Here is a 25,320-nt window from a genome sequence, read left to right as displayed (position 1 = left end):
ACAAGAGACAAAGCAACAAAATAGTTACAGCTCGAAATAACTGTTATGAAGGAAACGGGCAATATGATGACGCAGAGTAACAGTTGTGGGTTAGATGTTCGACAAAGTGGTCAGGGAAGGCTTCCCTGAGGAGGTGGTATTCAAGTTAAGATCTGAAAGATGAGGAGCCACAGGCACAGACCAAGGGGAGGAACGCTCGGGCACAGAAAGCGGAGGCTAGGGAAGCCCGCCTGCACTTGGCGATCTGAGAATGAGGCCCAGGCAAGTGAGAGAGGCCGTCAGGCGGCGGGACAGTTTGCAAAAAGGGCTGGAGCGTCAGGGCTCCGTAATGCGTGGCCCTGAAGACTGTGGAAAGGGGAGTGGATTGTGTTCCAAGAGGATTGGGACGCCGAGGAAGGATTTTAAGGAGGGGAGTAGCGTGGTCTCGTTCATGTATTTTAGAGTCCCTCCTGTGGGTGTTCAGGAAACAGGCTGGCAGGAGGTGGGGAGAACAGACATGAACCCGGGGAAATGAGAGCGGATAGCGCTGGGGAGGGAGAGGTGTGGGAGGGACTTAGGTTCCCTGTAGAGGCAGAGGCTGCAGAGGTGTGTCTGGGGCAGGGGGGAGGGGGTGCGAGGAACACGGAGAGATCAAGGTTGGTTGGTGAAAGGCTGACAGGGCCACTGAGTGCGTTGGTGAAACAGACCAGAGGAGAACGGAGTTCGATTCCCAGCATGTTGACATGCTTGTGCGGCGTCCAGTGAGGAGGCAGCTGGCCAGGGAGTGGGGCTTCGGGGCCCAAGCTGGCGCTCAGGGGACAGAGCAGCCCTTATTTCGGGTGTGTTACATGGCTCGGTGGTGGGCCTGCTGGCCACCTTCCCGGACTTCCCAGACCCCGGCGCGTTCAGTCTCAGCACGGAGCTCAGAAGAGCCCCTGATTGTTAGGATTGATTACGATTTGCTTCGGATCTGTCTTTGAAAAATTAAAGGATTACAGGTACAAATTAAGTGGGCTTTGTATCTGTCTTTCTTTTCCTGAGGGTTTTTTTTTAAAATGCTTTTACTACATTTTTATACATCCTTCAACACCCTATAGTCATGTTTTATGTTTTAAACATGTACCTAAACGTATCATAGCGCATGTACCTATAACTCTTTCCCTCATTGCCGCTGCTGAGTCTACCCACACTGCAGGCGGAGCTGTAGGTCATTCCCTTTAACCGCACAGAATTCCATTATGTGAACAGATCCCAGATTTCACCATTTCACTAATGCGTGAACATTTTTTCTTGGAATTTGGAAAACACCGTAATGAACATCTTTGTTATCATGTGTCTGTTTTGAAAGGTAACATCATGACTCTGGTGTGAATATAAAATGAAGACGTATCCATTTATTTAGCTCATTCATTAATGAGAAAGCCAGTAATATATTACAATGGGCTCAAAGGAGAATCTGATGGATATGCGTAGATATCAGCTACCAAGAGTGCTGACATCAATTTTCTACTAAATACAAAACTGGTTGATATCTGTAGAGTTAGAGAATATAATGTTTAGAATCTTCTTTTCTACAAGGTGGGATCAATCGTACCTCTATCCCAGACAACATTTATTTGCATTTTTACGGACGAGAATTCACTGCGTTCCACCTCACACCCACTGGGATGGCTACTATAAAAAAAAATTAGTAAGTGTTGGCCAGGATATGGAGACATTGGAACCCTCGTGCACTATGGGTGGGAATGTAAAATGTGCAGCCACTATAGAAAACAATATGGCAGCTCCTCAAAAATTAAAAATGGAATTATTATATGATCGAGCAATTCTATTTCTGAGTGCATACTCCAAAGAATGAAGAGGTACTTAAACACCCATGTTTGTAGCAACACTATTCCCAACAGCCAAAATATGGAAGCAACCCAAGTGTCCATCAACAGATGAATGGACAAACAGAATGCAGTGTATGCAGACAATGGAATTTTATTCAGCCTTTGAAGGAAGGAGAGTCTGATGTAGGCTCCAGCGTGGGTGAACATTGAGGACAGGATGCTTAGTGAACTAAGCCAGTCACAGAAGAACAAATGCTGTATGATTCCACTTACCAGAGGTACCCTGGGTAGTCAGACTCATAGCCTAGTGGTCAGATTTCACAGTAGTCAAGTGGTGGTTGCCTGGCGCCACAGAGAGGGAAGAAGAGGAGATTACTGTTTCATAGGTTGAGCTTCAGTTTTGAAAGATAGAAGGAGCTCTGGAAATGGATGGTGGTAATGGTTGCCCAACAGTGTGATGTCTTCGTACACTTAACAATGGTTAATATAGGCGGCGCCTGTGTGGCTCAGTTGGTTAAGCAATGGACTCTTGGTTTTGGCTCAGGTCATGATCTCATGGGCTGTGGGATCAGTCCTGCTTCCCTTCTGGCTCCCCGCTCAGTGGGGGCTCAGAACTCTTTCCCTCTGCTCTTCTCCCCACCTGTGAGCGCACACACACACACTCTCTCTCTCAAATAAATCTTGAAAAAAGTGGTTAAGATGGTAAATTTTATGTTATATGTATTTTACCACATGAAAAAAATTTTTTTAAGATTTTATTTATTTATTTGATAGACAAAGATCACAAGTAAGCAGAGAGGCAGGCAGAGAGAGAGGAGGAAGCAGGCTCCCCGCTGATCAGAGAGCCTGAGGCAGGGCTCGATCCCAGGACCCTGGGATCACGACCTGAGCCAAAGGCAGAAGCTTTAACCCACGGAGCCACCCAGGCGCCCCCCAAAAAATTTTTTAAAATCAGGCTCCACACCCAGTGTGGAGTCCACCATGGGCCCTGAACTCATGACCTTGAGATCGAGACCTGAGCCGAAATAAAGAGTCGGACCCTTAACTGACTGAGCCACCCTTGTGCCCCCACAATGAAAAAAGTTTAATGCTAAAAAAAAAGATGTACTAATTTCAATTTTCTACAGCTTACAAAGTTGTACAATAGCTTGGTTAAAGACAAAGGCGCACCTTCCCATAGAAACAGATAACCCCAGAAGTTCATGAGCCAATGCTCAGCATTCTATCAAAAGGACAATCGCTTTATCATTCTAATGTCTTTAAAATTTATCCTGCAGCATATATGTCTTCTTAGGCATCTGGGAAAGTTCTTTGTAATAAATATCTTGGAGTAGAATTGTTAGGTTACAGGATGGCATATCTTCAGCGTACTTGTGTATTATGTGATTGCTTCCGGAAGCGTTTACCTTACTTGCTAGCTTACACTCCAACAGCAGCATAAATAGAAACCCAAATGGCCAGTAAACTTATGCAAAGATGTTGAGCCTCTCTAGTAATCAGGACAGTGCAAATTAGAGCAACTTTGAGAGCATTTCACACTTTGCAGATTTGCAAAAATTCAAGTCTGCCATTAACCCATGTTGGCAATATATTAAATTACGGAGTCAGGAAGATCTAGTTGAAGAATTCTAAGCACGCTGCTGGGAAGGAAAAAAAAGAAAAAAACCCCACAGGTCCTAAACGTAGAACCCCAAGGCCATTTTGCCCTTGAGGAAATAATGTCAGACTCTTATTTAAGATTCAGGGAAGGAAGAGAGTGTACACATTGAAACGGAAAGAGGGATGTTTAGAGAAGAGATTTTAAAACCTTCTACTCATTATTTTCTTGAGAGTTAAAATTTTTTCCAGCTTTATTGAGATATCACTAACATTTAACCTATGTGATTTGAAGGTCTACAGGATGATTTGATGCATGCATATATTTTGTGCAATTATTACTACAACGAGGATCGTTAATACCTCTATCCCCTCACATATTACCTTTGTGTGTGCGTGTGTGTGTGTTCAGTGATAATTTTTAAGATCTACATTCTTGGGCGCCTGGGTGGCTCAGTGGGTTAAGACTTTGCCTGCAGCTCAGGTCAAGTCCTGGGATAGAGCCCCACATTGGGCTCTCAGCTCAGCAGGGAGCCTGCTTCCCTTCCTCTCTCTCTGCCTGCTTCTCTGCCTACTTGTGATCTCTGTCTGTCAAATAAATAAATAAAATCTTTTAAAAAAAATCTACATTCTTAATAGCTTTCAAGTGTATAATAGGTATTATTAATTAGAGTCCCCACGGTGTGCATTAGATCCCCACATCTTATTCGTCCTGCAGCTAGAAGTATGTGCCCTTTGACCTCCTTCACACAGTTGCCCAGCCCCTGGCCCTGGAAACCACCATGCTCTCTCTCTTTCTTTGAGTTCGGCTTTTTTAGACCCCCACAGGAGTGAGAACCCACAGTCTCTGTCTCTCTCTGTCTGACTTATGTCATTTGGTATAACACCTTCGAGGCCCATCCATACTGTTGGAAAAGGCAGAATTCCCTTCTTTTTTATGGTCGAATAACAGGGCATGTAGCCCCACATTTCCTCTATCCATTCACCTGTTCAAAGACACGAGGTTATTTCCATGTTTCGGCTGTGATAAATAATGCAGTGAACATGGGGACACAGATATCTCTTCAAGGGAGTGATTTCCCTTCTTTTGGATCGATACCCAGAAGTGGTCTGGCTGGATCACATGGTAGTCCTCTTTTCAATTTTTTGGGGAAACTCCAGACTGTTTTCCATGGGAGCTGTTCCAATTTACTTTCCCACCAACAGCACACATGGGTCCCCCTTTTCCACAGCCTTATCAGCACTTTGATCTCTTATCTTTTTTTTTTTTTTTTGCCCAACGTGGACGAACTCACAACCCTGTATCTTTTCTCTTTTTGATAACAGCCATCCCAACAGCTGAGAGATGGCGTCTCATTGTGGCTTTGGTCTGCATCTGCCTGAGGATAGTGATGCCCACACCTTTTCACAAACCTCTGGGCCACTATCTTCAAAATATTATTCAAGTTCTTTGTCCACTTTTTAATCGAATTCTTTGTAAAATCTTTTACTCTTTGCAACAGAGCACTTAAAGTCTGTTTCTTTTTCTTTATGATTACTATAATAACAAAATATATATTTCACAAAAAGTAAGAGCTCAGAACCAAAAGCTACCTATATGCTATTTATAAGATCCACACTTAAAGTGGTGTACAGTAATTAAACGGAAAAATAAAGAGAGATGTAGATCCCAGGTGAAGTCAGATCTAAGATAGAAACATTAATTGAGGTGAAGACGCTTTTTTTTATTGTTAAGAAGGAGAAGCCATCATGAAAATACAGCATTCTGGAACTTTTATAACAATGAGTAACGTCACATCAATATATATGAGGAAACCTGTTTAAATTCTGTAGAGAGACTGAGGGGAACACAGGAGCAGTGGGAGCTGCTTTAACTCATTTTTCTTGGCATATCACAGCTGAAGTAGTCGAAACAGTTTATGCAATAGACACATCGAGAAATGTGTATATTACAGCGTAAACACGATTTCCGATGCATAGGAACATTTTACCAAAAACGAACATACCCTAAGCCGTCATGAAAACCCCAGTACCAAAAAGATGAAATTCTAGGAATCATGTTTTCGGACCATCATAACAAAAGGATACGTTAAATAAGGACTCTTCTCCAAATAACTTTAGGTAAAAAAATCAAATAAAATCTTCAGTTGTAGAATATTTTTAAAAATATTTATATGAACAGTTAAAATGCTCCTCATGGGGGAAAAATCATAGTTACAGAGCAAGGGTTCTCAACTTCAGCACAATTGACATCTTTGGATACATAATACTTTGTTGGATATGTGGTGTGTGTGTGTGTGTGTGTGTGTGTGTGTGTGTGTGTGTGTGTGTGTAGGGGGCATTCTACACGTTGTAGGACATTTGGGAACACCTCTGACCTCTCTCCATGAGATGCTCCTAGCACCACCTCCACATACACATCAGCTGTGAAAACCAGAAACGTCTCTAGGCATAGCCAGGTTTCTCAGCAAATGGTCCCTGTTTGAACCTCTGCCCTAGATGCTAATATTATTCAAAAAGAAAATGTGAAAGTATAAATAAATTATTTAATTTGAAAGCTACATAAAGAGCCACTGATGGTACCTTCATAGAAAAGCAAAATTTAATTCTCAGAAACCTTGTCAAGCTGATTTTTTAAATATAAGAACTGATTCATTGGGGAGTTAAAACATGTACACTTTGGAGAAGGAAATTTTTTTTTAAAGATTTTATTTATTTATTTGACAGACAGAGATCACAAGTAGGCAGAGAGGCAGGCAGAGAGAGAGGGGAAAGCAGGCTCCCTGCCCAGCAGAAAGCCTGATGTGGGACTCGATCCCAGGACTCTGGGATCATGACCTGAGCCGAAGGCAGATGCTTTAACCCACTGAGCCACCCAGGCGTCCCTGGAGAAGGAAATTTTTAAAAAGCAACATGCTTTTTTTCACAATATTGCAACTGGGAATTTAACTACAAAAAGCATAGAAGCAGATTAAAAATATAGCAATATTATCCTAGGTATATGCTATTAGTGCTGAAATCTAGATGAAGTAGACAGTTTAAAAAGTATATATTTATGTAGCTAACCTATATCTGCAACTCAAGAACGTATGGGAACCAAAACAGCCATGGAAAATATTATGAAAATCAGCCTTTCAAAAAGCACACAACAGAAATGCCAGCATTTGCCAAAGATAATTCCCTTCCCCCTCAAAAAAATGTTTAAGGGAGAGAAACCTGGAAAAGAAAGTTCCTCAGAAGTGAGGACACACTAGACAAATTCAAACAAATACACACCCAGGCAAGGATGGCGGTGTTCAGATCAGACTCCGCTGAGCTGAAGGCAAAAGGGAGGTGCTCTAGATAATATTCAATCCATAATGAAGACATAATAGGCGGTCTTCCTTTTGCAATAAAAACCAACATCACATTCCCCAAACAAAACACTTTAAGTGTTGAAGGAAGATTGTGATGGAAGCAGAAAAGTTGCAAGCAACTTAGACATGCCAAAAAAGTCAGGAAGGAATCAAAAACATAGCACGTGGCTGCTAAGAGACCAGATTAATCTGCACCAGGCTCGCCCTGTTCCTGAGGGCTAAGGAACAGGTACAAAGTAAAAAGATGTTTAGGTCCCAAGGAAACCTTACCAAAGTCTCCGGAGTGCCAGTAGTACAGATGATGTCCTTTGATCACCGGTATCACTAGAAATTAGTAGCAAAGGGAAAAGAAACAAACAAACAAACAAAAAAACCTCTTAGAAATTTCAAAACTTTCTTTTTTCCAAAACGTTTTTTTAAGCAACTCTTGGATGAAAGAAAATAAAAAATTGAAATAGACACACAGAAAAGAACACTAACGAAAATCTTAATGTGGTGAAGTCTGGGAGAAATGTCAAAGTCATGCCCAGAGGCAACTTCATGGCATGCAACATATTTCTAAATGTTGAGAATGGAAATAATGAATTAGAAACGTGACCAAAATTGGGGCAGGGGCAGCGGTGGTGGGGGGGGGGCGGCAGGCAGGGCGGAAAGACCAGTTACACATCTTTTAGAATCAAAGGATGTAATTAATAAAGATACAGATGATTAGATATTAAGGAATCAGAAAACAGAGAAGCGATAAACAAATATGAAATCTGATTCTTTTGAGGAGGAAAAAACCTCCCACATAAAAATGGGAAAATCCATGAGCTTGCCTAATGAAGAAAACATGAGAGGAAAACACAGCTACTTGGCATCAGAAATAACAAAGGGAAAATAAACACAGATGCAAAGGCAATAAAAATAATTATAAGAGGATGCAGATTGGTATGCTGCACTCCACAATGTGCGTGTGTATGTATTTAAGATATTTAAGTGAAAAAGACACACTGTCCCACATATGTGTTTAGTGTGAGCAATGCCTGTATGTGAAAGTCAGGATCTTTCTTGCAGTCCAAAAATTACCAGTTAGGAATATCATAGGGAAGATTTAATAAGAAAATTACTGGCTGAGAGGAAGAGAAATAGATAGCTTTATTAAGGGATTTATTTATTCTATGTATTTAACAAACCCTTACCCAATATATGGCTTACTAGGTACCAGGCACATTTCATTCTAACCAACACTTGAAGGTAAGCTTAATTATTATCCGCATTTTTCCAACAAAGAAGTGGGGGCACAGAGAGGTTAAGTAACTTAGCCAGAGTCACCCAGCTTATAAGACACCAAACCAGGCTTCAAAATGCAGTCGGCTTCGAGCCTCTGCGTTCTTCGCTGCTGGACCGCACAGTGAATAAAGAGACACACTGTGTTCCAGGAGGGCAGATTCAGTGTCATAAAATGATGAATTCAGTATGGCTTGAGCGCTCCAGCAAGGACTGAACTGCTGCCCGTCCGTCCAGTGTGAATCTCAACAGAAGGCAAACAGTCAAGGAGCTGTAGGCCACCCCCCAGTGTCCTGAATCTCAGCAGGGTCAAAGTAGAAGGGCCACGCCCACCCAGGCCTAGGGGAGCTGGTCCCCCTTCTCATGGACCTGCCCCTCCTCGGAGTCCCACTGTGTGATGGGACGGGCAGGTCCTCTCTGGCTCACCATGCCTTGTTCTCCTCTCTCAGATCCAGGAGATGGTCCACTCGGAGGTCGCTGCCTATGACTCCGGCCGGCCGGGGCCCCTGCTGGGCCGCCCGGCGATGCTGGCCAGCCACATGAGCGCCCTCAGCCAGTCCCAGCTCATCTCTCAGATGGGCATCCGGAGTGGCATCGCCCACAGCTCCCCGTCCCCCCCAGGGAGCAAGTCAGCCACGCCCTCCCCCTCCAGTTCAACTCAGGAGGAGGAATCAGAAGCGCATTTCAAGGTAGGTCAGGAGCCCACGCGGGGCTCTGAGACGCCCTCCCATCAGGAGGTGGGTGGGCCCTACGTGGAAACGGGCATCACCGGCCTGGAGACCAGACCGGAAGAGCACAACCATAGCACTTGCTGGAGGGCACAGAGGAGGGAAATCAGCAGGTAGCACGGGGTCTGCTGGCTGGAGCCCCTGGTCAGTAGAGATGGCCGAGCTTGGACTTGGGGCTATCTGGCTGCAGCCGCTAGATTTGCCAAGTGTCCTTGCCAAGCTGTGCCCCTCTACTCCCAGGGCCTTGTGTATAAAGCAGAGACAACGCTCACCAACGGCCAAGGGGGCGGATGAGAGAATCCTGTGACAACGTGGTGAAGGCTTATTCCTCAATGGCCAATGGGTCATCTCAGTGACATTGATGGCATCAGCAAAATCCTCAGGGTCACATCTTATGGCCACTTTGGCCTTGTAGGAAAAGGTTTTCTGACAAAGGTGTGCAGCCCAGCAGAGGACAGCTCTGGGCAGCACCAGAACTGACCCCTTCCCCCTGGGGACGTGACCCCCACCCCCAGCATCCCTGGAATCATGGGTGTTCCTGCCTTTAAAGAACACGTCAGGGGTGAGAGGTCACTAGCTGTCCAGGCTTGTCCTTCCTTTGCACTGACAACTCCCCCTGGCTGTGGGAAGGCATCTGGTTTCACTGGGGTGGAAGACAGAGGCCAGAGAGCCCAGGGATGGCAGTGCTCACTGGGACTCTCCCCATGAGCCCGTGGCAGAACCCAAACGTGATCCCCCAAACCCCACCTCCATTTCCTCTTCCTGAGGGCTCTCATCCCTTTCCCCGCGGGGGCCCTGCAGACGCCTGGGGGCCCGTGCCACCTGACTGGGACCCTGACCGCCGGGGCTGGGTGGGTGCCTCTGGATCTGGTCCAGCTGCATCCCCATGGTAACCAGCATTAACCCATGGGGTCCTCATGACGGCCCTGTGTGGTCAAGGCCATTGTCCTCTCCAATTGGCAGATGGGAAAACCCAGGCCCCAGAGAGGTTACGTCTATATGGCTGCAGAGAGAGGCAGGAACAGATGCTGCATGGCTACCGGCTTCCCCTCGCCATCCCCCGTCCCAGTGGCCCACGATTTCCTTATCGATTTCTGGTGTCATCTGCTTGGTGCAGAGAGTGACAGTCTTCACTGTAGGATCCAGGGCTTTGACCAAAATTCCTGGTCCCCGTGTGGCCTGAGGGTCCTACTGGTGACCCACTGAGGTCTATGGCCAGCATCCCTATGCGGATGCCTTGAGTTGCACACTCACAGGATTGCGGTCCTGCTTCTGCGGCCAGGCCCACCGAGTCACATAACCTCTTTCCTATCCCGCAACTTCACAGGGCCCCGGCACTAAGTCCCCTGCCCCAAGTCGCACACCTGGAAGTTTGTGAATGACTAAGGATCATCTTTGGGGGTTATATGTGATCACAAGGGAGGACGGTTCAGAAAAATTGATATCCTCAAAACTCGGGCTGAGCCCAGGGCTGCGCGCACTTTCGGTGGCATACCACACGCCAGGTCTGCGGGCTCACGCGGGAGCCCCCAGGTTCTCTAGGAGAGCGTACCGTTGTTGGGATTCCTTGCTCCTGATCCATTAGGGGATTTTACACTCTGCAAATGTAGATGTTACCTTGGGAAAGAAGTGGCAGAGAGGTAAACAATTCTTGTCTGATTATAAGGTAAATTAATGTCTCCCTATAGAGATGCAAATGACTTCTGCCTTGGAGAAAAGATTAAAAGCCCCAAAGGTGATCATTTCATTGCTCTGTAGGGCACTTTTTCTCGTCGAATCAACTTTGCCACCTTGCTGATTTTCATTCATGAGTTCAAACAATAACCCTGGGGTTCCTAGGTCCTACCCAGGACATGTGTGTGCGTGAGTGTGTGCATGTGTGCGTTTGCACGTGTGTGCGTGCACGTGTGTGTATGCACTTTGTCTCTCACACAGAGAGCGGTGACCATGACAGTGTGGCCCGCGCAGCCTGAGCTGGAGCCCAGGGGGGTGGCCACCTGCCGTTGCCTGCACGTGCTCAGACCCGGACAGGCAAGCGGTGGGACTGCTGGGAAGGGTCCCCTCCGCCTCAGGCTGGGGTGGGGAACCTGTAAGGGGAAGCCCTTGATGTCTCTGCTTTTCTGACTCCTTTCCCCTGTGCAGATGTCAGGAGAGAAGAGACCTTCCACCGACCCAGGAAAAAAGACCAAGAACCCAAAGAAAAAGAAGAAGAAGGACCCCAACGAGCCGCAGAAGCCTGTGTCGGCCTATGCGCTCTTCTTCAGAGACACTCAAGCTGCCATCAAGGGACAGAACCCCAGTGCCACCTTCGGGGATGTGTCCAAAATCGTGGCCTCCATGTGGGACAGCTTGGGAGAGGAGCAGAAGCAGGTGAGTCTGTCCCTTCCAGGGCCCTCCCCCGGGGCTTTGAGGCCCTGGAGCCAGTGACAGACTTGGAATGCCTGAAATCAGGAAAAGCCTCCTGCAGGGGTCTCTCCTGACTCAGTTAGCCCATCTGTAAGCTGGGAGGCTAGAGCCCTTCTAGTTCTGCTGTTTGCCGGCTCCGTTCACTAGTGGCCTAAGCATTCTGATTTCTGCTTCCTCTTCTGTTAAGTGAGAATAAGCATCTCTGTCCGTCTTGTCTCTCTAATCGTGCCAGCCTGGAGTACAGGCCAGAGCTTCCTCCCCACTGCCCGTGTGCCCCGGCCCCTCTCAAGGGCATCCAGGCAGAACAGGGAGCAGAACGAGCTCAGAGGCAAATGCCTCCGGCTGATCACCTGACCTCTCCCCGACGTTGCCCATGTTTTGGATCTTTCAGGCTTACAAGAGAAAGACCGAAGTGGCAAAGAAGGAGTATCTGAAGGCTTTGGCAGCCTACAGGGCGAGCCTTGTCTCCAAGGTAACACCCTGGCCCAGCCCTGATCAAGGGGGGCACCGAGGCCCTTGTGAAGGGTCAACGCCATAGTTCTTGGGAAAGACAGAGAAGCCCAGTGGGGTCGCTTCTCCCTGCACCTGCCGTGTGCCACGCTCGTGCCGGGCGCTTTATGTGCATATCATTTCATGGAATTCTTCCAAAAAGAACCCAGCATTCAGTGGGTTTAAGCAGCTTGCCTGAAATGACGAGCGTCGGGGCGTTCGTCTGGAAGCTGTCACAGAGCGCAAGGCATGTCCATCAGGCCACAAAGGGCCAAGAAGGGAGGGCATTCCAAGCCAAGGGAACAGCACAGGCAAGGCGTAGAGGCTGGAGAGGAGCGTAGAGGAAGGCCTGGCTGGATGAGGCCAGCATCATGGGCCAGGCTGAGGAGGTTGGGCTTCCTACAGGCAGGGGAGCCCCAGGAATTAATGCAGGGGGCGGTTGATGATCAGAGCCAAGTGCACCAAGGACCTGGGATTACCTCTGGTTTGCTGGTAGCTCCCCACCAAGGGGCCAGAGAGCCAGCCAGGGACCGTGTCGGCAGGCTGCAGACCCAGGGGGTCTCATGGCCCAAGTTCTGGCTTATTCGTCTTCTCCAGAGTGACTGGTGTCTGTCTCCTTGCAGAGCTCCCCAGAGCAGGGTGAGACCAAAGGCACGCAGGCGAACCCGCCAGCCAAAATGCTGCCCCCCAAGCAGCCCATGTATGCCATGCCAGGCCTGGCCTCCTTCTTGACACCGTCGGACCTGCAGGCCTTCCGCAGTGGGGCCTCCCCCGCCAGCCTGGCCCGGACGCTGGGGTCCAAGTCCCTGCTGCCAGGCCTCAGCGCGTCCCCGCCGCCGCCACCCTCCTTCCCACTCAGCCCCCCACTGCACCAGCAGCTGCCACTGCCGCCCCATGCCCAGGGCACCCTCCTCAGTCCGCCTGTTAGCATGTCTCCGGCCCCCCAGGCTCCGGTCTTGCCCACTCCCATGGCACTGCAGGTGCAGCTGGCGATGAGCCCCTCACCTCCAGGGCCACAGGTAAGCAGGGCCCCGTGGGAACGTGCCCTTCAGATCCCTGTGTGGGGAGGGCAGGCAGTGCAGGATTTCAGATACCGGCCCCGCCCCTTGCCGGCAGCAGCCCCTTGGCCTCGGCACCTTCCCTCTCTGAGCCTCAGTCACCACATCTGTGAAGTGGGTCTAGTCCACCTTCCTTGAGAGGTACGGGCTGCAGTGAGCAGTTGAAGAGTTCCCAGAGTCTTCAGAGTCTTAGGATATCCCAAGCCTGTCCTTCTCTTGCCCTCTGTCCAGTTCTGCTCTCTGGCCCAAGGGGCTGAGGCCGTGCAGGTCAGCCCCGGCCCCTGGCTCTCCCCAAAGTCTCAGAGGCCTGACCCGCTGACCGTTCCACTCACGCTATTACAAGATACGTGTGGCTCAGCACAACAACTCCATTTTACAGACTGGGAAACCGAGGCCGAAAGAGGAAAGGCCCTGAAAGCAGAGCCCTTCACTCCCAGATGCAGCTGGGAGAAGGGCTGAATTTTCCAAAAGGTGCTCTGCTCCAGAAAGGGAAGAAGCATTGCAGGCAGAGAGGCAGGGGCGAGGCTTTTAGAAGCCAGAGGAAGCGTCCCTGCGAGCTCCTGCGGGCAGGGCCAGTACCCCCGCGCCTGCGCTGTGCTCCCCATCATCTCTGCCTTGCTCACCCGCCTCCTTGCCCCTCGGCAGGACTTCCCTCACATCTCCGAGTTCCCCAGCGGTTCGGGACCCCGCTCACCTGGCCCGTCCAACCCCCCGAGCAGCAGTGCCGACTGGGAGAGCAGTTACCCCAGCGCCGAGTGTGGCGTCAGCACGTGCAGGTGGGTCCCCCCCAGCACCCTACCGCCGACGAGCCGAAGAGGGGGCACAGGCCGCCCAGGGATGGGGAGAGGCGAGGCCCTGTGGGTCACCGTGGCCCCGCAACCGTGCCTCTTGGGGGCTGGCTGCCCGGTGTCTTCACGAGAAGACGCAGAACAAAGCGAGACCCCAGAAGGACTTGGCGGGTCCAATGCCAAGGCTCCGCTTGGGAAAGGGGCCCAGCTTCAGTCCGGCTGCACCCCCCCCTCCCCCCGCTGTCCCGGTTTGCTCACGAGGGCTGCCTTGTGACATTCAGGTCAGGTTCCCTAGAAGCAGAGCCCGGGCAGCAGGATTTGGGTGCCCTTGATGACGCTGAGGGAGGTTCTGCCGGAGGAAGGAAGGGAGGGAGGTGGGACTGGGACAGGGAAGGAGCCGGCGAGGGTGGGCTCTCAGCCAGAGACATGCTTCCGCCCGATCCCACCGGGAGCACAGAGGGCACCACAGACGGGGGCCTGCCGTGAGGTTAGGGCTTTTTGTTCCCCGTGTCAATCAGCCGTTGGCAGTGGGCTGCCCGGGAGTGCGGCCTCTGGACGCGGCAGGTCTCTGGAGCAGAGGCCGCTGGGAGGTCAGTACGGGGATCTTGGGGCAGCACCCCCAGCGTCCACCGCATCCTCGGCCAAGGGCCAACGAGCCAACAGCAGGAGTCACACGCCTTACTGGGACCCCCACTGCTCCAGTCCAGCACCCCTCTGACACGCCAATCCCCAGGCCTCTTGGCTTCTCTGTGGTCCTTACGTGGACCTCATCCTCCGACCTCCCCTCCCGTCCTTAGCCTTTCAAGGCCATGCTAGCTGCCCTTCCTCGAGAAGGTCTTCCTGCTCCAAGAGTCAGTGACCTGTCATCTCAGCCAGCTCAAGAGGGAAATGGGCGGAGAGGGCACCCAGTTCCTTTACCCACCAACCCCGACTCCCATTCCCCAGCAAGAACCAATTCTGTGGCCCCCGCCGGGGTCTGGGGCCAAGCAGCAGCTCCACATCCTGGAAGGCGGGACAGGTGGCCGTCCCTGCTGCCGGTCTCCAGCTGCCCCTCGCCCCAGCTCTTCTGCTCCTCATCCAGCCAGGGCGGCCAGGGAGCCAGCAGACACGGCATGTGCCCCATGGCTGATGGCCGGTGTCCAGTGAGAGTCTACCTGCGGGGCAGACTGGGCTCAGCGGGAATCCCCTTCCCCACCCCCCACCCTCAGCAGGTGCAGATCCTCCCATCCCCCCACCCCACAGCAGGGGCAGACCCTCCCATCCCCCACCCCCAGCAGGGGCAGATCCTCCCACCCCCACCCCCCAGGAGGGGCAGACCCTCCCACCCCTGCCCTCCTGCTGCAGGCTCCTTTCCCCAAGTCAGAGTGTGGGGCTGGGGGCTCGCTAGTGGACTTTACGGAACGTGTCTGAGCTTCCCCCCGACACGGAGGGCAGACCGCAGCAGTACCTGCTTTACTTGGTTTTTTGAATGCAGGAAGAACTGGCGTGTTATCACATGGGCTCCGAGTAGGCCCGTGTGTGCTGGGAACCGATCCCCACCTGAGTCTAGTTGGCATCTGTGGCCACTCACAGATGGTTTTCTTGTCCTGTGAGAGCGTTTTAAGACCTACTCTCTTAGCAACTTTCAAATACAGAAACTTACAAAAATACAGTGTTGTTAACTGTAGTCCTCGCGCTGTCCGAGGCAGCCTCGAGGCTCACTCATCTTAGACCCGAAGTTTATGCCTTTTGACCCTTCCCCTGTTTTACCCCCCGCCCCTGCGACCACCACTCCGCTCTCTCTGTCAGCTTGGTTTGGGGTTCGTGTAGACTCTGATACTCGATACTTGTCTTCCTCGGACTTATTTCTCTTGGCACGATGCCCGCAAGGTCCCCGTGGCTCTTCACGAGCGAGCGCCCTATTTTAAAACACAGAAGGCGCCTGCACTCCTCTGATTCCGTGTGAAGTTTGCAAATGGCTAAGAACGGCCCCCAGAGCCCTGGAGGTGTTGGGACTGGGGAGGGGGTTGTCTGATGGACAGAGGTGCTGCAGCCTCCTCCCCCCAGGGCGGAGGACCCCTTGGTCCCCAGCTGGGATGGATGCTAGGAGAGGAGCTCGGTTCGGCTGGTGGCCTGTCCGTTGGGGAGGGACCCGCGTGCCCCACTCGTCCTCAGAGGGTCAGTGCACGTCCAGGGTGGAGGTGAAGGCCAGCCAGTGAGCAGGTGGCCCGGCGTGTCCCCGCTTCCCCGCCCCCAGACTCCCGCGGCTCTGACAGCCCCTCCTCTCTCCCCAGCCTGCTCCCCAGGGATAAATCGCTCTACCTCACCTAATCCCGCCTCCCCTCTCCTCCCTGAGGCTTGCTGGAGGGGCACTGCTCAGAGCCTGAAGGGCCCACAGCAGAAGGGAAGCCTGGGCAGGAAGCAGGATGACTGGGAAGAGAGCAGTGACACAGCGACGACGCCCCAGGGCCGAGTCTCTTCCTCGACCTCCCACCAGACCCTGCAGAGGCGGTGCTCCGCCCACCGCCGCCCGCAGCACCTGTGGGCACCTTCTGCCCCCGACCCGCCTGCTCCGGGGCTGCCGTGGACCCCGCACCCCGCCCTGCACACCATACTCTGTGTCCGGACCTCCGTCCTGGCCCAGGCTCCCCGGCGGCCGCCCTTCGACTGAAACCCACCCCCAGCTGCATGGGCCTGGGGCCGTCCGGCCGAGGACGTGCAGACGCGCTTTTACGGTGTGAACAAAGATTACCAAACCTCTGAACTGTTGGTTCCATGTAAGTAGTTGACTAAGTGTTTTAGACCCGGGCTGAAGACATCGATAAGATGATTTTGTGGGGGAGGGGAGTAGTTTCCTTTAAGGGGAAGAGCATTTTATATGACCCCTTAGCACATATTTTTTTTCTGTTTTTGCATTTTCTCTTGAGGGAGACGTGCACAAAAGCAGCCGCCAAACTGTTCCCCCCCCACCCCTGTGCGGCCAGAGCCAGACCCCTGCCCCATGAGGCCAGAGCCTGACCGCTTAGAGCCACACTCGGAGACGTTGCGCTTTTTTTTTTTTTAACCCTGTGTCTGTCTATTTAAAATTGCCAACACGACTTTTGTCTATTTATGAAGCAAAGTTGAGAACAGAAATGCAGTTTATCATAACGTGTGTGTGATTTTCGGGTTTGCTTTGGGTTTTGGTTCTTGAAGTTGTTTGCAGCAGTTTTCTGGCCCTGGCCAGTGTCCGTCCTGGTGCCCAGTGCTTCTCTCAGTTTCTTTATAATAAAACTTCTGAAAAGGTGAAAACCTGTCTGTGTCTTCGTGCCTGTGGTAAGCCAGAGCCAGGCCTCACAACGTGGTGTTTGGTGGCAGCTCTGCCAGCTGACAAAGCCCTTGATGTCAGTGGGATTTGGGTCAAGTCTCACCTGCCGTGTCCTCCCCATGACAGTCTGAGAGGACTGCGCCCCCCATCCCCCCGCTGGCCTCAGTGTTGTCACCTCCAGAAGCAGGAGGACGATGGTGCCAACACGCGCTGTCCTGGTGATGAGCAGGGGTTACGGGCACCGAGCACCGGCTGTGCGGGGAGCAGGCTCCCCGTCTGATGGCGCCCGGGGGGCGGGGCAGGGGGCTTCTCCGAACCTGAATGTAAAGGGGCATCCCAGACAAGGGACTCTAACCCAGATTTCTCGACAGATGTTAGGTGGTGGTACTTCCAAAAAAAAAAAAAGTAATAATTATGTGACGATTTTAACATATCTGGAAGAATAACAGTTTCTTGGTATGGAGGAGCTTTGGGGAGCTGCTCCTGCTGGGCCTCGTGACATGGCTATTTTGGGGTGGGGGCCTGTGACCTGGATGGAGGAGCCTCCCCCTTCCCCTGTCCACTCTCAGGGCCTCTCCCTCTGTGATCCCGAAACCTCCCTTCTTCCAGAAAACAGCCCCAGGCCTGGCACACAATCTCTCTGTGAGCAGTCTCCTCGCTGGAGGGCATTTTGTAATCCACTTTGGAAAAAGAAAAAAGAAAAGCAGACCGACAACAAAAACAACACGCTGCCCGTAGCATCACTGCAATGTGAAGCATGAATATTTCATACGGTTACAATTTCCTTTCCTGCACGGAGCTTGTCAGTAACACGGTGATGACTTAGTTTAATATTCAACTCCTGCTTCTACATGTGAGAAAACAGCATCCTTGGGATCCATGCACACAACCCCAAATAATGAGGGCCAGGCTATCAGGTTCTTGCCTCTGAGGCCCCCAAAGCCAAGGCTGGCCTCTCTGTGGCAAGGGGTGCTCGGGGACAAGGGGAGCTCCGCCCAAGCGGAGTCTAAACACCCGGCCTTCAGATGTCGGGGGTCGTGGTACCCCCAAGCTGCCAAGGTCGGTCTGTGCTCTGGACCCACCACACTTTGAAGCCCCATGGTATGGCCTAGAATCCAGAGCCGTGCGCCTGACACTGGAAGGCTCGGCAGCTTCTGCAGCCCACCCCACTGTCCACGGAGCTGGCCGTCCACGGAGCCGGCCCACCCCGGGCCCACGCACCTGCTGCAGAACCCGCCACCCTGCACCTCCTCCCACAGACACGCTGGAATCACAGCAGAGGCACGGGCTGAGCAAAGGCCAAGCCTCCAGACCCCAGGAGGAAGAGGTGGTTGGGCCCCAGATTGTCCAACACTAATTGCTCCCTGGAGGGCCCACAGGAAGTTCCACGTTGAACTGGAAGATGGGCAACACGGCCCGGAGAGGCCTTCCAGTGACTCTTAAGAGTTCCCGTGCCAAAATTCCATGGTTCATTCCGCAAGAATACAAACAGGTGAGCCCTTACTTTCTGCTGCAGCCGAGCCCCAGGAATACTGGGGGAATCTGACCCAGATCCCACCCCTAGTAGCTTAAGGGCTAGCTGGGGAGGCAGAGAAGGAAAACGGTAATATTGAGTTATAAAATCTTAACTTTATATTATAAATCATAAAAATATAAAGTTAACTATACTCTGTGACAAGTCTGAAAGGCGGAAGGGGCCAGGAGAATGGAGAAGAGAGGGGCCCCCAGCCTAACCAGGGGCCCCAAAGTTTTCTGGGGTGAGGCCGTGTCGGGGCTGTGCCCCATGCAGTGAGTGGGCCTGAGCTGGAGGATGGACGTGAGGTTCTAGGGCACCCTGCTTTCCTGATTCAGGACCCCCAGATGCTGTGGCTCTGTGATCGTGATCCTCATCCAGAATTTTGGAGAATTCCTTCTGGAAGAAGCTGCGGCTGAGTCCACACAGCTGCATGGGGATCTCTGAGTCAGGAACAGGGACAGATGTCCTCAGGTGGAAGGGGACCCGCACACACTGTGCATGCTCTCAAACCCTTGACCTCTGCATGCACGTGCTGGGTCTGGGCCAGCCCGGGCTCCCTGTGCGCTGCAGGTGGTTGGGGGCGGTGTTTGTCTGCATGTACTGTGTGGTGTGCGTGTGGAGGCGGTGTGAGAGTGGGTCCTGTGCCCATGTGTGTCGTGCGGGTGGATGGGTGAGGTGTGCATGTGGTGTGTTTGTATTTGCATGTAGTGTGCACACATGTATGTGTGTGCTGTGCACATGTGTCTGCGGCGTGCACATCTGTGCCTAGTGTGGGTGGTACATGTGAGATAAATCCTCTGCATGCCGTGTGTGTCTGCAGCCAGTGTGCATGTGGGAGAAGACGCATGTGTGCACCGTGCCCAAGACCATGCAGATGCTGCACACACCCACACCACATCAGCACACAGGTTCACATGCACACACTTCACACACATTCCTGGTGCACAGTGCATGGCCCCGGGATATGCACACCATACATATCACATACCACATGCATGTGAGGCCCATGCCTACCTGTATGCAATGTGCACACATATACCATGCAATGACATACCACACGCACATAGACACGTATACCCGTACCTCACACACACGCGCACTATGTTCATACCCATGAGTCCAACGCGCACATGCACACAAACAGCCTCCCTGCACCCCCACCCCAGACACAGAAGTGCATCCTGCATGCACACGACCATAGCACACGTACCCGCACGAAACCACACGACTATGCAAACTCCCGCACGGCACGTGCATATCCAAGCATCAGGTAATGTGGGAATGAAAAGTTCTTGAAAGTTTGAAAGAATTTACGTGCAAAAAAATCTGACATGCCATTAGGTTCTGGGGTTTTTAAAAAATTGCCCAACACATCCGTTATCATAAGCAGCTCTGCTCCCTAAATTGCCCCAAATGAATAACCCCAAACCCATGGATGCAGAGGAAGGGACAGGCACTCCGAAGAATCGTGGTGCCAGGCGGCAGGGAGGGAGGGGGGCCGCAGGGCGCGGTCTGCCTGGAGAACGTGGGGTGGCCCCAGCTGGCTGAGCCACCTTCCTCTTCCCCGTCCTCCCAGCAGCCCCACAGTAACTGCGGGCCAGGGTCCCCTACTTCCCTAGTGTGGCCAGGTAAGCTAATGTTTACTGCTGGGTCATGCTGTGTCCTGTAACTGTATTTTTCCCCCAAATAATTGTTTTTGCTTCTTGTTCTTCGGGTGTGTACTTTCTGTCTCTGTCACACGGGCCTCCGGGACCTCACCACCCTGTGACTCGTGACTCGTGGCTCGCTGTGCAGGTGCTCAGATGCCGGGGCTGGGCCGGCTTCTCTTCCTGGAGGCAGCTTCAACCCGAAGCTCCTTTGGGCTGCGATGCAGCAGCTCCCTTCTCTCGTCTCCACCTGGGGGGTCCTCCCTTTCCTGGTTCCATCCGGTTCTCTCTCTCTCTCTCTCTCTCTCTCTCTCTCGTCCTGCTGCTCTGGGGTGGTGGAGCACATCCGTACCTTGCTCTCCCTCTCGGAGAGGGCCCGTGGGACAGAAGGGTGCCGTTTATGAGTGTTTTCACTCCCCCTGTGCCTCCTGGGCCCCAGCATTGCTCTTGCCCGCTTCCCCTCTCTGTTGCTTGCACACTCCCCCTTCCTTGGGAGCTTTTCTGTTTTTTGTGTCTCTGTGACAGGAGGCAGGGATGTACGCGTGGGTGGGGCTTGCTGGGGGATGCCCGAGCTGGACCCTCCCGCCCCGCAGCCTGCTAAGTTGCCTCCCCCCCAGCTTGGGTCTTACTCCTAGAGCACGTGTTGTGAAAGCAGAAGGCAGGAACTTGGCTCCCTGGTGCTCTTGTCCATGAAGAAATGGGGGCTCCCATCCCTGATAGGAGGGGAATGTGGGGAACAAAGCAGGCCAGGGAATTGTTTTTGGAAGGGTCTGGCACAGGGCAGGGGGTTGGTGGTTGTACCGTGTCTGGTCCCTGGGTCCTCCTCTCTCAGGCCGGCTCCTCGGCCACGCTCGCATCTGCAGCTCAGCCAGCCCTTGTCCAAGCCCCCAGCCAGCCCACCTCCATGGAGACAGGGGGCCAGGTTGCTGGGAGCGCCGTAACCAAACGCCGCAACCTGGAGGGCTTCAACAGCAGACATTTATTCTCTCACACTCTGGGGTCTGGTAGGCCAAGATCAAAGTGTCGTCGGGAGGGTTGGGGTCGTCTGAGGCCCCTCTCTCTGGCTTGCCCACATCTGCCTTTCTTCGTGTCCTCACAGGGTCTCTCCTCCATGCAGAGCCCCTCGTGTCCCCTCTGTGACCAAATTGCCTCTTGTTGTAAGGACTCCGGTCCAGGTGGATGAGGGCCCACCCCAATGGCCTCATTTTACCTGAATCACCTCTATAAAGGAACTGTCTCTAAAGACAGGGACTTTCTGAAGTACCGGGGGTTTGGGCTCCGACATATGAATTACCAGGGAGACCTGGCTCAGCCCTAACAGTCGGGGTGGCTGGTATTAATTAGAAACTCTGCAGCGAGGGTCAAGTCCAACCACGGGCTCATGGACCAGGCCAAGGGAAACTGTCCGAGACCGAGTTCTGGAAGGATTCTGCCTGGGTGTGTGAGGAAGCCAGACCACTCCGCTGGGAGGACGTCGTGAAGTCAAAAGGAACCAGAGCTGGCTCCCGCTCCCCACCGGCAGTCCCAGGAGGCCCGCACATCTGGCACAGGGCCATACACACTGGAACGACTCGGTTCAGACTCGGTTCGTGGACATGTCAGGGGAGAGCGTGGAAGGACAGGCTTGCCCCCTCCCCAACCCCGAAATGAGCCTGGGCCACAACCATTTGGCATCCAACCACAACCAGGTGTGCCTCCCTAAACCTCCAAGCTCCCCGCCTTGTTTTTTTTCCCTACGTCTTCTGATTCCAGTCCCTGAAATGTTGTTAGCATAAATGGAGCTGCAAATTCAGATGACCCCAGAGTTGGGCAGGCAACATCAACAAAGGAATGAAACAGATAACAGACGACTGGGGCGTGATTCAGTGGAAAGTGACGGCCCTGCCAAAAAGCATTTGAAATCAGCGTGTTTTTCAAAACGCCACGCTGGCCGAAGCAAAACCAGCCTGCCAGCCAGATGCAGCCTCTGGGCATCGAATTTGTGCCTTCTGCGGAAGGCATGGTTAAGAGATGGGCTTTGAAGACGGAGCTGGTTCTGAATCTTAGCCTTGTATCTGCAAAACACAGTGGTGTTTCAAATCATAGAGCTGGTGTGACAAACAGGCGCAATAGTGCACGTGAAGTGTTCAGTGCGGGGCCCGGCACGTAGGAAGTGAAGTTACAGGACCTGTCATTATCGTGGTGAATCAGAGGAGAGCGACAGTGATGCATTTTTTATAAAAGCAGCCTGCCTTCTCACCGGCAAACGGATGAGACCGCTCGTGTGTGGAGCCATGGCGCCCCCCGGTGGTCATACTCGATCCCTGCCGTGCATAACTGGCCAAAGGAAATGGCTAGGAGCCCAGTTACGCCTTCTGGTCAGACAACGGGTTTGAATCCAGTTCTGCCATATGCAAGTAGGCGACAGGTCACTCACCTCCACTCTGACCCTCCATCTCTCCACCTCTGACAATTACCATCCCATGGGGTGGCTCTGACAACTTCATGAGACAATATAATATCGCCAGGCAGGCAAGTGATATTAATAGCCATCAGTAAGCGCTGGCTGTGACCCTAGCAGGATCCTAGCACAAAGCCAGCTCGATGGCAGCGCGATCCTAGCACTCAGAACACCACTGGCTCCATGCGGCCAATATCCTTTCATCTTGTGAGGAGGAGAAACAGACGGACGTCCTGTTACTTTTTTCTTTTATTGGGTGGAGTTGAGGAGGGGTTACTCTGCCTTGGAGTCCCTGACCAAGAAAATAGACCCCCTGTGGATACCTGAAATCTCGCCAGAGCTAAGTCTTCCTTTGACTAAGCACTGCTCTATCCAGACTTGTCTTTTACAGTGAAAATTCCCCTGGAACTTTCAAACACCCAAATGAGGATGAGTGTATCAGCTACTTTCCTCCCAGACAGGAGGGGCCCGGGGGGGTACCACGGATGGGGGACACTTTGTACTGTCGTTATCTCCAGCTGGACCCCCACTCCACACACACACTTCACCCCACTTGTTTTTCTGCCAGGAGAGGGGACTTCCTTCCTTCTCAGGGACCAGAAGGGGATGAGGAGTCCACTGAGGGAGTCTTCTTGGGTAGGGAGCCCTGCCCTCCAGCTGCTGAGCCGTCCCCAGAGGCTGGAGGACCCGAGGCTAGGCTGGGGTACAGAGTGCAGGGCCCCCTCCCACTTCTCTCTGCAGCAGCAAGTCCCACAGCAGCCCCGCTCCTCCTCCCCCTGCTCACATGCCTCCTTAAAGGATCCTGGGCTCTTTTTCCAGCAAACTGAAGTTCCTTCTGCCCAGATACCCCAACAGAGGGACCTCTGCTTGTTCCCTGAGTACCTTTCCCACTGCCCCGGATGCTTCCTGCCAAGACCCCAAGGTAGTGGTCAGTGGTCATGGGCCCCGGCAATGCCCATGGGGTGGTTTCAAGTTCCCCTATGGCACAAGACACCTTAAATGAAGCCCGGACATGGCAGAGCCAGGGCCAAACTTCCTGGAGTGGGCACTGGCCCAGACCGGGACAGTTCGTGTGCGTGCCTGAGCCACCAGGGGGCGCCCGACTCTGACCAACCCTCCCTGGCTCCTGGAGGGCCCAGAGATGACATTTCTTTCTTTCTTTAATTTCCCCTTCCCATCCTCAAAATAAGCCTTCTTTTCAAACTGTCCAAGGTGATTCTAATGCAGTCATCCTCTGCCCTCACCCCTCACTCCCACTTCCTACACACACACACACACACACACACACACACACACACACACGTCTACAGCCCCTCCTTCCCTCAGTGGGTTTTGTTAGAACCCCTGCAGATTTAAGCAGCTCCCTCCATGTCCTCTTTCCTGTCCTCACCACCTCTCCAGTGGTCCCTCCGAGCCCGTCCTTCTTCCTGGGATTTCTGGATCATTCCAGGGTTTCGAATACCCCTTTACCACCCACAATCCCCCTCATCTGGTTCTCATGGCACTGCCTGTGAAGAAAGCCACGGGCAGGGATTCTGTTCTCCTTGGCAGAAGAGGAAACTGAGGCACAGGAGAGAATGGTACACAGCGAGCCCGTGGCGGCCCCAGGGAGAGAAGGGGAGTCCTGGTTTCCCACTCACTCTGGGAGCTGCCAGGGGAGGGGTAAGGTGGAGGAGCCAGGGACCCTGTCCCATGGGGCAGCCGGCTGTGGGAGGATCTTCACGGGAAGTGCTTCCTCACAAATGAGTTGGGACAAACTACTTTCCTGCCGCTGACTTGCTGTGTGACCTCTGGCAATCTCTCCTCTCTAGAGAAGGAAGGTGGCCTCTAAGTGCCCCCCCTGAGACACTCTGTGACTATCTAGCTGGGACCTGGGTCGTCTCCATGCCTTTGGGGCTTCTGGGGTCCTCAACCAAAGAGCAAGAGGTACTGGGGTGCTCGGCAGCCATGATCCAAGTCTCCACTGTCCCTCAGCTGGGCTCTACCCCAGGAGCAGCAACGCTGCGTGGAATCCCCACCACTGTCTCAGGAGGGAGGAGGTACTGTTATATCCCCTGTTTAGAGATGGGGAAACTGAGGGTCCTAGGAGAGATAAGTGGCTGAGCAGGACAGGAGGCCAGGAAGACCCAGCCTCAAAGGGTGGGCTCTTTCTTCTACCATATGCTGCTCAGGGAAGGTTCTGGAAGTCTGCTTCAGAAGTTCAGTTTGCCTTAGAAAATCTTTGATCTGCCCCAGGTGATCTGAAGCCCTTCAGCTGCCCCGCAGAAGGTATTACGGGAACTGTAAGAAAAAGAAAAGACAGGGCCCCAGCCTCTGCTGGGCCCTTCAGCCGGCCCTGAGGCCGGGCCCACAGGCAGACACCGCAGCCCCTCCGGAGCCCGCGAGCAGGTGCAGGTTTACTGTACAGTCCGTAGCGTCCGAAAGCCTCACCCCAAGCACCAGCTCTAATCCTAGGCCCAGCAGCTCTGGTACCCAGAGGCTTATCTCCGGCACCGGGCCAGCCCCAAACCTGGACATTGTCCTCAGAGCCGAGGCCTGGGGCCCACCAGCCCTGAGCAGTGCCCCCAGGCCAGCCCAGTCATTCCCTTGGAGTCCAGAGAAGCCCGAACGCAGGTGCGGGCGGCCTGAGGATGGGGAAACCGCAGTCCAGGATTCCAGCCCCGCCATGAGACCCCGGCCGGCAGCAGTTGAAACTGCACTTGTGGAGCTGGAGAAAGGTGCCCGAGGGGGAAAGGCGAGGCCAACCTCATCAGAAACAGACTCAAGGTTGGGGAGTTGCCCTGGGGAGGCTGGACACCAAAGCCCCAAGGTCCACAGAAACAAGCAGGAGAGAGCATCCCCGCGACTCTGCTTGGGTGCCACTGTCACCACCTTCCCTGGGTTTGGAGGGGCCCAGACGCCCCTTCCCTCCGTCCTCCCAGGTGCAGGGGT

General features: G+C 52.9%; 1 protein-coding gene across 3 annotated transcripts in view; it reads left to right on the top strand.

Moving 5' to 3' along the window:
• Positions 1-16,767, top strand: part of TOX2 (TOX high mobility group box family member 2) — a 130,469-nt gene extending 113,702 nt beyond the window's left edge. For all 3 annotated transcript variants that reach the window (XM_080814286.1, XM_080814285.1, XM_080814287.1), the window contains 6 exons: positions 8,482-8,721; positions 10,903-11,130; positions 11,558-11,638; positions 12,279-12,674; positions 13,359-13,489; positions 15,775-16,767. In XM_080814286.1, coding sequence (XP_080670412.1) covers positions 8,482-8,721; positions 10,903-11,130; positions 11,558-11,638; positions 12,279-12,674; positions 13,359-13,489; positions 15,775-15,811 — 1,113 coding nt within the window. In that variant the 3' untranslated portion in view covers positions 15,812-16,767. The remainder of the gene's footprint in view (positions 1-8,481; positions 8,722-10,902; positions 11,131-11,557; positions 11,639-12,278; positions 12,675-13,358; positions 13,490-15,774) is intronic.
• Positions 16,768-25,320: the final 8,553 nt, after the last annotated feature.

Source organism: Martes martes (genome assembly GCF_963455335.1).
Source record: "Martes martes genome assembly, chromosome: 9".
Lineage (NCBI taxonomy): Eukaryota > Metazoa > Chordata > Mammalia > Carnivora > Mustelidae > Martes > Martes martes.
Note: the sequence above shows the minus strand (reverse complement) of the source record. Positions and strands in the feature narration are given on the sequence as shown.